Source organism: Phalacrocorax aristotelis, chromosome 17 (assembly GCF_949628215.1).
Source record: "Phalacrocorax aristotelis chromosome 17, bGulAri2.1, whole genome shotgun sequence".
Lineage (NCBI taxonomy): Eukaryota > Metazoa > Chordata > Aves > Suliformes > Phalacrocoracidae > Phalacrocorax > Phalacrocorax aristotelis.
The window spans coordinates 2,878,470-2,893,623 of NC_134292.1; the positions used below are offsets into that span (position 1 = coordinate 2,878,470).

Genomic DNA, 15,154 nt, shown 5'->3' on the forward strand with positions numbered 1-15,154 from the left:
AAGAGGTGGGCACTTGCCCCAAAAGTATCTCTTGGTCTTCCTTTGCACTAGTCTCATCTACGGAAAACTCCAGGTTTTGTAGCAAATTCACAGCAATTCATTTTCAGCAGTTAATTTTACCCAGAACTACTGAGATTCAGTGTATCTGATTGCGTGTTGTACTTTTTAAAAATGTGGACATTTTTGAAAGTTAAAATGATCTTTTTGAGTTTTGACTCTTCAGGATTTTAGCCAACATAATAAAGGGATGAAGCCTGAGATTTAACTTAACAAAGCAAATCATGGAGCCAGCTGAGTGCTTTCCCCCTTCTCAGGAGAGTGAAATTCTCACCCCACTGACGCTGAAGTTCCTTTGACAGTTACGTGGATTTTTTCACCTGACATGACACTGTGTCACCAGAAGCCAGGTCCCCCCCAGCTCACACGGGGGGATCTCAGCTGTGCTGCGCCACATTACGCCAGCACGTGAGCTGTACAGCTCAGCCCTAGCATAGCTCATGGGGAGTGACCAAAGCCATGGCACCAGGCACAGATTGCTGCTCACCTGCTTTCATTACAGTCTTTACTGTGAAATCATCCCGACCCTCAGTAGTTTTCTTTTTTCCCCTTTTCAGCTTCTTTCATAGCAATTTCTCTCTGAAGCTCCTTGCCCTGTTTGGTTAGTTTTGTTTTTTCCTTCTTTTTTCCTCCTCTTCCTCTGTGTTCAATAGAAACCCTTTGCTTTATATAATCGTATTGGACATTCTGATTCATATGTCCCAAATCAGTGTGACTGCAGACAGCAAAGTGATGCAATAGTTAAAAAGTTAAATTACAGCCTACCTGAAGGGTGACAGCAGGATGTACTACGAGGGGACGCAGCCTAAGGGGGGCTAAAATTCACTGAGGAGGACAAGGGAAAAACAGCTTCTTCACATGTTTTCATCTTTGTTGAGACAGAACCAAATGGGGCCTGGCATCTGTAGAAATGCAACTCTGCGTTATATCCTGGCGCTCTGCAGTCAGGCAGGGCTTGGTGCTGAGCTGTTCCAGAACCTCCACATGTATTTTCTGTCTGGTTGTGTCAGCTGCGAGGTGCAAACACCTTGCTTGTGGCAGATTTTGCCTGAAGCCATTGTGTCAAGCAGGAGAGAGCTGTGTGATCAGCAAACCCTTCCTCCTTCTCCAAGGAGAGCAGCTCAGCCCTTTTTGCTTAGGGGCCAACACCGAGTAGGTTTGGTTGCAACTTTTCGGTTGAAGATATTCTCCTGAGACCCCAAAGTTTCCCCTGAAACCTCTGTCACTGTATTATGGACATAAATTTTCTTAGAATGGGTGCAACGGGAGTGCAAGATCCTGCTTCCCCTAGGATGGACGTGCCTGTATCATCCTCAGCACAGAGAAGTGTGGGGTGCTTCAGTCCTCCTAGCTGCAAAGGAGGGAAGGAAAAGGAGGAAAATTAAGATGAAAAGAAGAGAAAGGATGGCGTTTCTGCATCTCTGACTCAAGCTCTGAGCTTTCCCCCCATCAGATCGGACAAACCCACGGCTTCCTTCTGACGGATGCCCACAGCTTCACTGCAGGAAGGAGCTCAGTGCATGGCTTTGTCTCCAGAACTTCAGCCAGAGGGGACACAGGGCAGGGTGGCAGAGCATGGTGGAGAGTGACCTCTGAATGGCAGCTCCCAGCACCAGGCGGTGGAAAGGAGAGAGGTCACTAGAGAAAAAGATAGAGACAAATTTCTCCCCATGGTCTCAGACTCAAAACTTTCAACGGAGGACACATGACATGGCTCCAAACCACTCATTTCCTACTGCCTGCACCAGTCCCATCGTGCTGCATGCCTGTCTGTCCAAAAGGAGATTGTCAAAGAGCTCCTCTGCTTAATAGCTCTTTCTGCATTTTCTGATTCATTAGTTTTCCTAATATAAATGCTCCCTGCCTGTTCTCAGCAGGGCAATAAAGCCAGGAAAGAGAGCTGTTTCTGAGCACCCTCCCCAGCACGCTGGCACTCGACGTGCCTGCCTGAGTCTGCGAGTGTGCCAGGAGCCGTCTCTGGGGACAGGGGAGAGAAAAGCAAACGAACTTCAATATCTGGCCAGATGCAGATTGGATGTGTCAGTCAGAATTCTGGCTAAGCCATTGCTTCTTGCCGTGCTGGAGTTAATGTAATGGATTTGTTTTCCTGCTCTGAGGCGGTTGCTTGGTCCTGGATGCCGAAACCATGTGGCTGAATGGCCCCACACTGAAAGCAGTCATCGCTGTGCATGAATGTGTGTATTAGAAGTCTACAGAAATGTTTAAGCATGTGGCATTTTAAGTCTCCTTGTGGATACTGGCATTTGATAAGTTGGAGGGACACTCTGCAAAGATATCTTGGTGGAAATGAGCTGTTCACTCCCGATTCGTGTCTTACGAAGGGAGGGGTTCACCACCCCCACGTTCAGTCTCACCTTGATGATATCGATACATCCCTGTTTCTGACACCTTTGCTGACTGCCACGCTGGATGAGAAGATGCAGAACGGTCAAAATCTATACCAGGAAAGGGGCTGCTGAGAAATTAAACCAAACACTTTCACTGCAGATGACTGCTCTGCACAGGTACACGTGCACCGAGGTGGCCATCTCTGCCCTTGAGATGCTACAAGAGGTTTTGCCCATCAGTGAGCTGTATTTTCCAATCATAGAGGGGAGTTTAAAGATGCTGATATGCCCTGCCATGCCCTTCCACTTTTAATTTATCAATTTATTTTTAATTAAGAAAAAACAGATGGTATTTGTTTCTCACCAAAGGCTCTTCTCCTGCTACTGTTATTTCTTGGCTGCTCTGATCTCCAACGCAGGTACTGGAATTCCCTGAGGAATCTGGTGGTCTCCTTGCTGAACTCCATGAAGTCCATCATCAGTTTGCTCTTCCTGCTGTTCCTGTTCATTGTGGTGTTTGCTTTGCTGGGGATGCAGCTCTTTGGAGGACAGTAAGTCTAATTAATCACTGTCCTGTCAGGCGTAATCTGAAAGCAATACCCAAGGGGTAGAGGAGCCGCAGGGCTCAAAACACGCACATCCTGTGTGCAGATGTCGGTCTTGCTGGGCTTGAGATGTGACCTCTGGTTTATAGGAGAATAGTTCCTGTTCTGCTGTTTTTCCTGGAGCTGAATTCTTTCTCGTTGCTCTAATTCACCGCTCCTGTGTCATTCCGTAGTCCCTGTGTACCCCCAGACCTCTGAAAGAGGACTGAGGGAGGCAGCACTTTGCTGTGAGGGGAAAGGCAAATTCTTTCCCTGACAGAAAGAGCAACAGAATTATTTTTTTTTTACTTGGACAATTTTTCTGCTGGAAAACACAGTTTTGTTGAATCTGATTTTTTTTTCCCACTAAGAAATGCCAGTTATGATGAAAAAACCTGTCACAATATCACCATTCAAACTCCAGTATAATTTTTGTAATGAAATAGCATTTTTTTTTTAATCAGCCACTATTTTACCTTAAAAAAATTAAAATTAAATGACCTACTAGGAGGGTGATTTCAATTTTGGCTTTTGCACTGGACAACAACTACATCTTGGAATGGTTTGTTCCACAAAAAGCATTTGAGATTTTGATTGTTCATTTTAATAGTGGATGAAAATGAACTTCAAGGTATCAGAATTTTCTCCAGGAATAAAATTGAGTTTCTCCTAATAGTTCTGTTAAGCATCTTCTCAGAGATGCCATGTTCCCTGCTGTGGTTGCCTGGGGTGTTACTGCCAGGTGGAACAGACGTTGCCCTCTGTCTTGGGTTACACAGTATTGTAAGAGTTGCTTGTCCCTTACTGCTCTTGGTTTTGTTTCTTACTTCTCTCTAGATTCAATTTTCAAGATGAAACACCAACCACGAATTTTGATACCTTCCCTGCTGCCATCCTCACAGTATTCCAGGTAAAGCCATCCCTTGTCCTGAGTGACCTTTAGAAAAGAAATTCTTGGGCATCTCTTCCTGCTTAGGGGGAGGAAAGAGGCCCCCAAAAATCCATTGAATTTAGGAAAGGGGAAGTCCTTCCTTCTTATGTGTTTTGCCACACTTGACCAATCAATGCATCATTAAAAATCGATGTTATGGAATTAAGGAAAACCAGAAGAAAAGATTTTTTTTCTTTCTAGGAAAATAAATTACTGATAAAATAGATGTTTCTGTGCGGAGCCTGAAGGCTGTGTGTGGCCAGGCCCTCTGCTTCTGAGGCCCCTGCCTGGGGTTACACGCTGCAATGGCAGCACTTGCACATGCCCCGCTGCATAAATCACCCTGTCAGAAATCCTAGACAGCGAGTGTGTGTGGTTGACCTGTTTCGCTATCTCCTGTGGTTGCCATAACTTAATAGAGAGAGGTCTGAGCTAGCTCCAGGCAGTGAGGAAATAATGTAGCATTTTGCACGGTAATATCTCAAGATAAGATAATGGTGGATAAGAATTACAGTCAATGGGGAAGCACAAAAAGAGGCATCAACCTTGGGCAAGTTCATGTGATGGCAGGAAGAAGTCGCAGTTCTGGCAGACGCGATGCTCAGATTTAAGAGGCTGATTTTGCAGCTGCTCTCTGCGTGCCTTTTTTAAACAGTTATTTCAGGTGTTTCAGTGGAGAGCTGGGGATGCTGCACCTTCAGTACCGGGAAGATTATGGAACAGTTCATCTTGCTCACCAAGCATGTGCAGGACAACCAGGGCATCAAGCCCAGCCAGTGTGTGTTCATGAAAGGCAGCCTGCCTGGCCAACCTGACCCGCCTAGTAGATGAGGGAAAGGCTGTGGATGTTATCTAGCTGGACTTTAGTAAAGCCATTGACACTGTCCACCACAGCATCCTCCTAGAGAAGCTGGTTGTTCATGGCTTAGACAAGTGTACTCTTTGAGTAAAAATCTGGCTGGGTGGCCAAGCCCAGAGAATTGTGGTGAAACAGAGTTAAATCCAGAGCAGGGTTCCCCAGGGCTCAGTGTTGGGGCCAGTCTTCTTTAATATCTTTATCAATGATCTGAATGAGGGGACTGAGTGCACACTCAGTAAGTTTGCAGGTGACACCAGGTTGGGTGGGAGTGTGGATCTGCTCGAGGGCAGGAAGGCTCTGCAGAGGGACCTGGGCAGGCTGGAGCGATGGGCCGAGGCCAGTTGTGTGAGGTTTAACAAGGCCCAGTGCCGGGCCCTGCCCTTGGGTCACACCAACCCCAGGCAGCGCTGCAGGCCTGGGGCAGAGGGGCTGGGAAGTGCCCGGCGGAGAAGGCCCTGGGGGTGCTGGCTGACAGCCGGCTGGGCATGAGCCAGCAGTGCCCGGGTGGCCAAGGAGGCCACCAGCCCCCGGGCTTGTGTCAGCACTGGGGTGGCCAGCAGGAGCCGGGCAGGGATGGGGCCCCTGTGCTCGGCCCTGGGGAGGCCCCACCTCGAATGCTGGGCTCAGGTTTGGGCCCCTCGGGACAAGAAGGCCCTTGAGGGGCTGGAGCGTGTCCAGAGAAGGGCAGCGGGGCTGGGGCAGGGTCTGGAGCACAAGTGTGCTGGGGGGCGGCTGGGGGAGCTGGGGGGGTTTAGCCTGGAGAAGAGGGGGCTGAGGGGAGCCCTTCTCGCTCTCTGCAGCTGCCTGAGAGGGGCTGGAGTGAGGGGGGGGTCGGTCTCTGCTCCCAAGTCACCAGTGACAGGGCGAGAGGAAACGGCCTCAAGCTGCGTCAGGGGAGGTTTAGGTTGGATATTAGGAAAAATGTCTTTACTGCAAGAGCGGTCAGGCATTGGAACAGGCTGCCCAGAGAGGTGGGGGAGTCACCGTCCCTGGGGGTGTTCAAAAACCATGTAGATGCGGCACTTCAGGGCATGGTTTAGGAGACGTGGTGGTGTTGGGTTGACAGTTGGACTTGATGGTCTTAGAGTTCTTTTCCAACCTTAATGATTCTATGTGCAGATAACACTCACAGGTCTGTGGAAGACCACCCTGCAGTTATAAGGTTGTCCTACACAAACTGTTGATGTGGGCTTGAGCTGAGGCTTGACCCCAAAGCTGACTACATCTCAGCAAGGCTTGGATTATGTATTTCAGTGTCCTGTCCCATAAAGGATAAAAAAAATTGAGCTGATGACAATTTTTTTTATTAAAACCAAGACAGTCTAAAAGAAAATGTGTCCTGTGACCTCCACATAAGCAGATTCATATGGGTATTGCTTCTCTCCAGATGTGAAGAAGGTTCTGGAGTACTTACCTTTCAGGATATTGCAGATCATGGTAGATTAATATTTGCGTAGTGTTTTAGTATTCAGTAAAGAAAAGGCTTACAGAAACATGAAGGTAATGCCAAGCAGCCGGAACTGAACCCAAGTCAGGCTCCAGATATGAGCATCTGGAAAAGTTGATGTTATTTTGCTTCGGGACTATAGCTATCTCTTGAGAATACTTAGCTGAAATATTTCCTTTCTATTCCTGAGATAAATACCCCTGTAATATAGTGGCTGTGGGATGAAGGAAAACACTGTTGGTTTGTGTAGAACAAACATTGGAGTAGAGCCTGAGAGCTACGAATGGAAGCCAGCAAAAACCATCAGCAGTGAATTAACTCGGTGCAGCCTTGCAGAGGCGTTTCGATAACCTCTGCTCCCAGCCCATCCCCCCTCGTGCCCTGAATTTCAAATATCATGTCAATGTTACTTAAATACGGGCTTTGGATCCTTTTCTAACCTTGTCTCCCATAAACTCGGGCAAGCCAGCAGGCTTGTTTGGTTGCTGCTCTAACGAGCTGAGTAGCATCATTCAGTGAATGCATTCGATGTGTTGAACAAATATAATAAAGCCAGATACACCCTGTTTGTCCCTAACCCCTTTGGAGAGTCCTTGTTTAAGAAGTCTTAAAGTCTTCTGCAGCCTGCCTTAGACCATTTTATTTCAGCAGGCCTGGCTGGGTCACGGTCATGCAACTCTCAGAATGCATTTTGTTCGCCTGGCAGCTGGCTGAACTGAGCATCGGGTGCAACAGAGCCCCACTCACCCTAAATTCCTTTTGAAGAGCATCACACATTTTTCTCTAGCTCCCGGCCCCCAAGAAAGTCTTTGATCTGAATGCCAAACTGTGTTTATACAAAATACAAACACAAACCATACATATATTCATATGTATCTATATACACGTGAAAAATGACTGCATCTCCCGGTTCCAGCAGTCATTCAGCTGGAAGCATTTACAACATCCATAAGTGCAGACACTCCATAAAGCAGAAAGGTCTCTGTTAACCGAACACGTTGGGCTCCCTGGGAGCTGCTACGTAAATAATTGCACGCTGCCAGCTGCTAAGAAGCAGAGCACCAGTGACCGCTGGAGGAGATGGAGTTACGGTGGCAGGATGGGACTGAACCACAGCCCCGCTGATGGGTGCCTGCCGAGGCTTGGGAAGCAGGGCTGGCTTCGGCTGATGTCGCTGCGCCCTGGCTGTCCTCACTGAACCCCCAGCAAGATACGGCACTGAGATGACGTGATTTTACATTTACTCAGACTCTTCTTCAAGAAAGAATCTCACTTTCAGGACAGGCTAAGTATTAAATGCAGAGCTGCAATGGACTAAATGTTCATTTGGGGCAGCAAAAAGCAGTTTTAGGTCTGGGGAATGCCAACATGTTTGGGCTTCGCCTTACTCCAAAGTCCTCATTGCTCATGCCCCTGCCTCTGTGACGCTGTCCTTTTCTCTCCTGCAGCAAGATGTTCTTATAACATCCATAAACAAAGACTTTATAGAGCAGAAAGACTTCTTTTTTTTTTTTACTGCATGCGCTCTGCTCCTTGAGGGCTGCTACCTAGTTGTTTAACTAATTCCTCCAGCTGATGGCTGACAGCGCAACTAGTGGGAAGGACAACAGGTCAAAGTGTCTGTCCTCTTGCCCATGCCTCAGAGAGCATCCTCAGCTCTGCACAGGCAGGCTGGTGAGTTTAGAGCATTTATCTCTCTGCAAATGTTCCATTAACCAATACTTTTTTTCATTTAAGTTTCCTTTAAGTTAAGTTTTCTTTTTTTTCCCTTGTTCCACTTCCAAAATAATCCAGCTGAATTTCTGAACCCAGACCCCAACCTGCTGGACTTGGTTATGTGCAGCCTGTCATTTGTGATACCTGTGACTCCTGGTCTTCCGCAGGGAGCAGCAGTGTTCCCACCAGTTTCCCTTTCCACGAATGGTTAAGTGGACAGAAATGGTTATTCTCAGAAGGCAGGAATAGTTGTGAATTCATGGAAGTGTTGTGAATGCAAGTTTGTGGACAGTGTTTTCCATACTTGAGTGCCAGAATTAAAAGGCTAATGCCATGGTTCATATTCTCTTGTGTAAATCCAGTGTGGGTCGGGCTTGAGCTTTGAATCCTGGTCTCTGAAGTATTTGAGACCAAATTCTGCATATGGGAAACAAGTTTGTGTATGCACTGTATGTCCTTGTGTCTATACTTACTCTTAGCCTATTGCTGTCATCAGCACCAACCCTGCAGCAAGACATTTTCTCTCTATCAGCAGCTGACAACTAGTCTGGAGCTTGCAATCATTCTGAGCATACGGTGTGCACATGGGACTTGATGACTACAATATACATCAAGCTTTGCGCTTTTTTTGGTTGGTGGTTTTTTTTCTTTCCTTCTACTAAACAGAAAGAGAACTTCCTGTTTAGGAATTTGAGCTCCACATCCCAGTGGGCATGTTTTCATGTACTAAAAGTAACAGTCATTCGACTCTGCCGCGGCAGGCAGACGAAGCGCTGATCTGCCCAAAATGTGGCTGTGTTACGGTCATTGGTGAAGAGCAGGAATGGCGGGCAATTCCGACGGGTGCAAAATTAGCATCTAGCATGACAAGGCTTATTTGAGTCTTAGGAGTTTTTGCTTGTTATATTTAGTATTTCCTACTATTCGTGTGCTTGCTAATTAGCCTCAGGTCAGTATCCAGAGCCTGCAGCCAGGACAGCTCTGCGGGGCGAGACTGTGGTTGTGCTCGCCTCTGTACAAGGACATCTCTCCTCACTCATACACATGTGGTTATTGCTGCTGCTTAGGTGGTTGGCTCCTTTTTTAGGTTGGGTTTTTTTTTTTTCATTTTCCCTGATTTGTGGCAATTTGGGTGGCTGAGGGTCCGTGTGGCCTTGGCAAGCAGGCAGCCTGGAGAAGAGCCCCTCGTGGTGCGGTCCCCTGGCAAACCTCGCAGTGGTTGTGCTGCCCAGTGCCTGGCGTTTGGAGCAACACCCACACATGCCCTGGCTGCCCCAAAACTGTCCGCAGCCCTGAGGGACAGAGGAATAGTGGAAGGGGGTTGCAAGTGTTTGTCCTCCTCTTACACGGTCGCTCAGCGTGTATAGCGTGTGTGGGCTGGGGGGAGCTGAGCAAACCCCTTCTGTATGAAGTGAGTGAAAAGAGTTGAAGTTGGCAGAGGTCCTGCTCAGGGCACCAGGCTTAGAAGTCAGAGTTTTCTTAGGTCTGTGGGAAATGCCATGCATGGAGCTGTTGAAACGTGGTATCCGGCATGACTTAAAAATGGAGAGGGGGAAGAATTTTGCTAGGGGTGAAGTGTTGGAACATGCTTTTTGCTGCCTCTGCATGGGAGCCTATGGTCAGAGGTGGGCAGCAGGCACGTAACCAGGAGAGGGCTGGAATGGGGCAACGGTCCTTCCTCACCAGCAGCCCTCACTCCTCCTCATCCCATGTCTATCCCATGAGAAAGCTGCATCCAGCCCAGTGTGAGACCGTCCAGGGCTGGGGCGTTGATGTCCAACACCGCAGTCTGCCACACCTCTGTGTTCATCCATGTTAACCCAGGGACCAGTCCTAGACTGCATCAGGCTCCCCCAGACCTTACCTGCTTTGTCTTTCCTTTGAGTCACCCTTTCTTCTTCTCTCTCAAATTTCGCTGTGCAGATCCTGACTGGGGAAGACTGGAATGCGGTGATGTACCATGGGATAGAGTCGCAGGGTGGCGTCCGCTCGGGGATGTTCTCCTCCATTTACTTCATCGTCCTGACATTGTTTGGTAACTGTATCCTTACATATTGCCCTGCCTGGGTGGCACGGTGTGCCATGCGTCCTTCTTGGGGTGCTAGAAATATCTACCTGTGTGTAAATTCTCATACCCTCACTTACGTTTTTTTAAAACCAAATCATTGCTATAACTTTGCTCCTTGCAGCACCCGGGGTGAGACACATGGGCAATTTGTCCATGTTGATGTCACTTTTCTGATTGCAATGTGAGCATGGCCTTCATTTGTTTTAATTTTCATGTTTTACATTAAGAATGTCCTATTATGAGTTAATTTATGTTGTGGGAAAAAATTATAGAAGCCAAGTCAGAGCAGGACATCTGTACCTTGAGTATTTTCACGGATAGTTTGCACTAGGTCATGGGAAGAAACAGTTGAAATTGGTTTAGTGCATAAATCAAGCTCCAGTTTCCTGGTGCCTTTGTCTACCTGACAGCTTAACCAGCTGTGCTGCCCCAAATGCTTGGAATTGTTTTGTATCCACATAATGCTTAAAACTCAAGTCCAGATCTTGGGTTTTGGGCTCTAGGAGTATTCAATCACGTGCCAAGACCTGATGCATGAAGCCTCTGAAGGTGTTTTGCTCTGCTTAGTCATGAAAATCTCTTGAGGGCAACTGGAAACTGGAAACTTCTGCCCCCCCCCGAATGTCCCAGGGCGTCTGCTGGGGATCCAGCAGCACTCTGATGTGTGTCATGTCCCCAGAGAGGTCTGAGGAGGCAAGAACGTAGCAGTCGCATGGAGCCAGGGTTTGGAAGGGAAGGCTGTGTTTTATACAGAAATGAGCAACGATATTCTCTGACCTAACGGCTGGGTGTGACTAGGAGAGCCACCAGAGCATAGGAGCTGTGACAGCTCTGTCCCTGCTCCATGATGGAGGCTGCTGATGGGCTGACGTTGCGTAGCGTTGCTCACATTAACTAGGTACAAAACTGTTGGTGCGAGGTGTTTGCTGGCTGCAGTGACAAGCTGTGTGGAGTCAAGCAGAGCATCCTTAAAAATGGAAACTTAAAAACCGTTGCATATGTGAGGCAGCCTGGCTGGTTTGTTTGTTCTGTAAAATAGGGATGATAATGCCGAGCATTGCCGTTCTGCTTGAGAGCTCTCTGGAGGGTTCCCCAGCAGTGCAAACCTTCTTGCTAGTTACAGTCCCAGCATTCATCTTTTCCTAAGAGTCCTGTTTGGGCTGGCAGCATTGGCTGGGTACCTCGGAGAAAGGGGAAGGGTACGTGGGGGGTGGTACTTTTGCTAAAGATGTAGAGTAGTTATAGACATAGACGCCCTTCAGCTGCGGCTCAGGATGACAAGAGATGGGATGTCGGTGCCCATGGACTGTGCGGCAGGGATCTGGCCCTTTGCTTTGCCTGAAATCTCCCCATGAATACGAGGAACCGAGGCAGAAACGGCAGAGCAGGCGGCCTGTGAGCTGTGCTTCTCACACAAGTGTGTCTCTGCGGGATTCATCCCATCAATGTGCACTGTCAGAGCCAGAGCAGCTGTGGCACCTGGGCTGGCTCGGCAGCTATGCTGAGACATCTGCCTCGTGGCAGGCAACATGCCCCCTTCCAGAAACACGAGGCTTTGGAAAACTGGGTCAACAGAGAGCTGGGAAGGAAGGAGATCTCTAAATCCTCAGGGCTAGGCATTTGAAAATGAGATTAAGCTATAACCAGGCTTGACAGCAGGGCTGAGAGAGAGACTTTTAACCTTACAGCAGCTAAGATCCAGCATTTTTGAGGAACAGGATATAAATTTCCTTCTTGCACCTTTAATTCAAAAAGCGGGCTTCTCCCTTGTCCTTTAGTTTTCATTAAAAGTGAAAGAGCAGGGGATGCTCAAGAGAAGGGAATAAGGACCTGGGTCACCTATTTCCACTGCCATGAGTTTGGTGTTTGCCTCTGCTTGTCCTGGCAGAGTGGTGAGTCGAGCCCTTACCCACTTTCTCCCCAAATACCATCCTGGCAGAGAGCAGCTCTCCTGCTCTGCCCTCTGCTGTTCCGCTGTCAAGGAGAGCCAGGAGGTGGCTTTCCTGGCTGCTTCCCCGGAACCATCTCCAGTGCCTCTCTTGTCCCCTTCGCCCACAGCTGCGTGCTGGTGGCACAGCTTTAGCGCAGCCAGAGAGCTCCTCGGGGCACTCTCTGTGCATTTAGCAAGGAGGATAGGTCAGGTGTGGTTCTTCAATTGTCCGTGACTCCTGCGGATGGGGATGAGTTTCTGGAGCACAAAGTACAGAGAGGGGGAAGAGCTGGCTGACAAACAGTACCAACACTCACAAACCCTTTTACAATGTCCTGGAAGACTTCTTTCACCAGCTTCTGGTGATCAGAGTTACAAACCTGAAGGAAATAGTTTCATTTTATGGATATATACGCCCCTCTTGGAGAATCAGAGACTTGGCCCAGGTTGTCTCTGTAGAAACTTAGTCTGAGAGCACCAGCTGCTTTCACAGAGAGCTTGAAGAGCCTTTCTGCTTCGCACATGAACCTGTTTGCTTTAAGCACCATGGGCAGGAGGGGACAACAGAGGCTGGAGCGCGTGGTGGCGGATGAGGGGTTAAATCTTTCCCATGGGAAATGCAGCAGTAAGCCCACTAATGCTTGCCCTGATATTTCGAAGAGTATTTCAATAAGGTCAGTGCTACCCCTGCTTTTCACTAGCTACAGTTTTGACGCTGAGAGCAAGCAGCAGGCAGCCATTTATGTCTGAGGGAAAGCTGAACTGTATGACTTACCAGGGACTTAAGTTATCATTAACTATCAAAACATAACCTGGAACATCTGAAAATAAAGGTTAGTTTGCAGAAAAGAACAATCCTGCATTTCTGCAGGAAGTGAAATAGTCATTAATGTCAATGATGCCGCAGTGCCCCAGCAATGTGAAGGACACGCCAGCGTGCAGGAGGTGTGGGTCTGAGCCTCGGGTTCGCCTTCCCAAGGAGAGCCCTGCAGCCCAGCAAATGCCAAGAGGACACCCTATAGAGAGTGGTCCAAGTTATTGATTAGCTTAGTTATAGATTAGGTTAATGTGAACGGTCTTTTCTGCTCTAACTTGATACTTCACAAAGACCTCCCCCCTCTGCCTTACAGAACTCCCCCCAAAAAGCTTTAAAAATGTACCTTTTTTTAAGCAGTGGATTTTTTCGTTTGCCAGGTGGGGTTCTGCCACCAGCCCTCCCCACACAAATGGTCACTGCGCCTGAATTTCTTAAGTGGGGCTTTTTGTTTTTATTTTCTTATATCACCACCACTGAAATCAGTCTATGCCTTTCTGGACGCTGACCAGCAAAAGGAACTTCGGTTCCTCTCGGGGGGGAGGTTTATTTTCAGTTTTTGAACATTGGCGTTTATTTAAGAGTGTAGGCAGACTGGATTGAATCTTATTACAGAATTGGCATGGCAATTTTGGGTCAGCTTGCAAAACCTGCACTTCTTAAACACAAGGGACTCCTTTCTCCTCACAGAGCTGCTCCAGGCATTGTTCTTCTCACGAAGAAGAAAGGCGGGTGGGTGCCGGTTTCCCCTGCTTCTCAGTGCAGCTCAGTTTTTTCTTTGAATCCATTTGCTTTTTCAGGGGACTGTTGCAAGGAAAAGATCCAGGAACTTTGCTTTTGTAAGTCAGAAGTCTCTCACATTATGTTCCCAGTTGCAGAGACTCTCTGTGGAGCCAGACCTCTGCGTCTGAGATGGTTTAATGAAAGTAGTATGATTAGAGTAACAGCAGGATTTGGCCCATTTTCTAGGAAATTACGCCATGCCTGTATTCATTGTTATCTGGTTAATTGATAAATTGATGCATCTGTTGAGGGGGAAAAAAAAAGAAAAAAAAACATGAAAAACTGCAGAGGAGCCTGAAATGAAAGGCAGCAAATGCCTGGAGCACGCTGCCTTTCCCCTTGCCCTCAGCCGCCGTGCAGGAGAGCCGTCCTTGGCACCAGCCACTGGCTCCGCTGGCCAGTGAGGTCCGTGGGTCTGCCCAGGTTATACCAGAGGCTGGATTTGGGTGATATTTGGGAATCCCTGAGCTCTGCAGAAAGGGCTGAGGGACCTTTTCTGGGGCAGAAACACCCAAGTCTGCCAGATTGTGTCTGCTTGGAGATGGATCAAAACAGCCTGATAGGTTAAAAAAAAATTAATTATATTTCCAGTGGTTGATTATGTTACACAAGACATTTTCAGTGTGTGTGTGTAGGAGGCAGGGGTAGGAAGGCAGTTTTATTACCAAGACATTTATTCCCAGAGCGGGAGGCTTGGAAGAATTTCCAATATGTTGGAAGCGCCCCAGAGGAAGAAACCCAAAGAGCCGGCACCAGCCTGCACCCCGTTGGTGCCACAGCGGTGGTGCCTCAGCCTCCCTGCCTGCACCCCCTGCCTGCAGGTGGAAGCCCCCCCTTGCCAACCCTCAGTTAAAAGGAAGTGGAGAAATTAGTATCTTTGCAGATGAAAAGTTGATCGAGCTCTGACTTCAACGTGGGAGGGAGGTGATTTTTTCAACATCATCTTTCCCTTTTCTTGTTCTTCATCTGCTGGGCTCAGTAGGGTTGAGATGCTCCCGCCCCACGCTCCTCACTGTCCTGCTGGAGCAGAGGAAGGAGCAATTGATGGGCATCGCATTTCAAACCTCTCTCTGTCCTAGAGGAATCATCTTCACATGATAAAAACCTCCATCCTGTGTTACATGACATGGAGAAAACCTGATGGCCTTTGCCTGGAGAAACCCCAGGGTTCTGCATCCCATCCCCTGCAGCATTTGTAGTCTGGATGCAGACGCATCTAAGAGACTAAATACAGCAGATGCTTTCCACTGTCCCAAGCAGAGGCTCCAATTTTGATAGGCGTTTGGGCTCTGGAGACACTCATCTCAATAGGAATTAGACATGAGCATCTGGTTCTGAAGTTTTGTCTGAATTACGTTTGGTGAAAGCTCTTGAGAGAGAAAGCAAAGAAGCCTTGAGCTGGTTGTCTGGGCCAATTTTGGCCCCTGGCTGCTCTGGGAAGTCTTCTGAAGCTGTGCCAACGTGGGGTGGTGGCTCCCCAGCCAGCAGCACCCACGGCCAGTGTGCTGCCCGGAGGCTGCTGGAGCACGAGGATTTCTGGGCACGCTCCTGTTTGGCAGAGATGACTGCAGCTGGTGAATCAGCCTTGCACCGCTCCTGGCTCCTCTTTTTATAGAG

At 48.2% G+C, this 15,154-nt stretch overlaps 1 protein-coding gene across 1 annotated transcript in view; it reads left to right on the plus strand.

Annotated features, from left to right (window-relative positions):
- Positions 1-15,154, plus strand: part of CACNA1B (calcium voltage-gated channel subunit alpha1 B) — a 303,786-nt gene that overhangs the window by 181,186 nt on the left and 107,446 nt on the right. Inside the window, exons 15-17 of the mRNA XM_075111828.1 lie at positions 2,825-2,956; positions 3,827-3,899; positions 9,866-9,983. Of these exons, the coding sequence (XP_074967929.1) occupies positions 2,825-2,956; positions 3,827-3,899; positions 9,866-9,983 (323 nt within the window). The remainder of the gene's footprint in view (positions 1-2,824; positions 2,957-3,826; positions 3,900-9,865; positions 9,984-15,154) is intronic.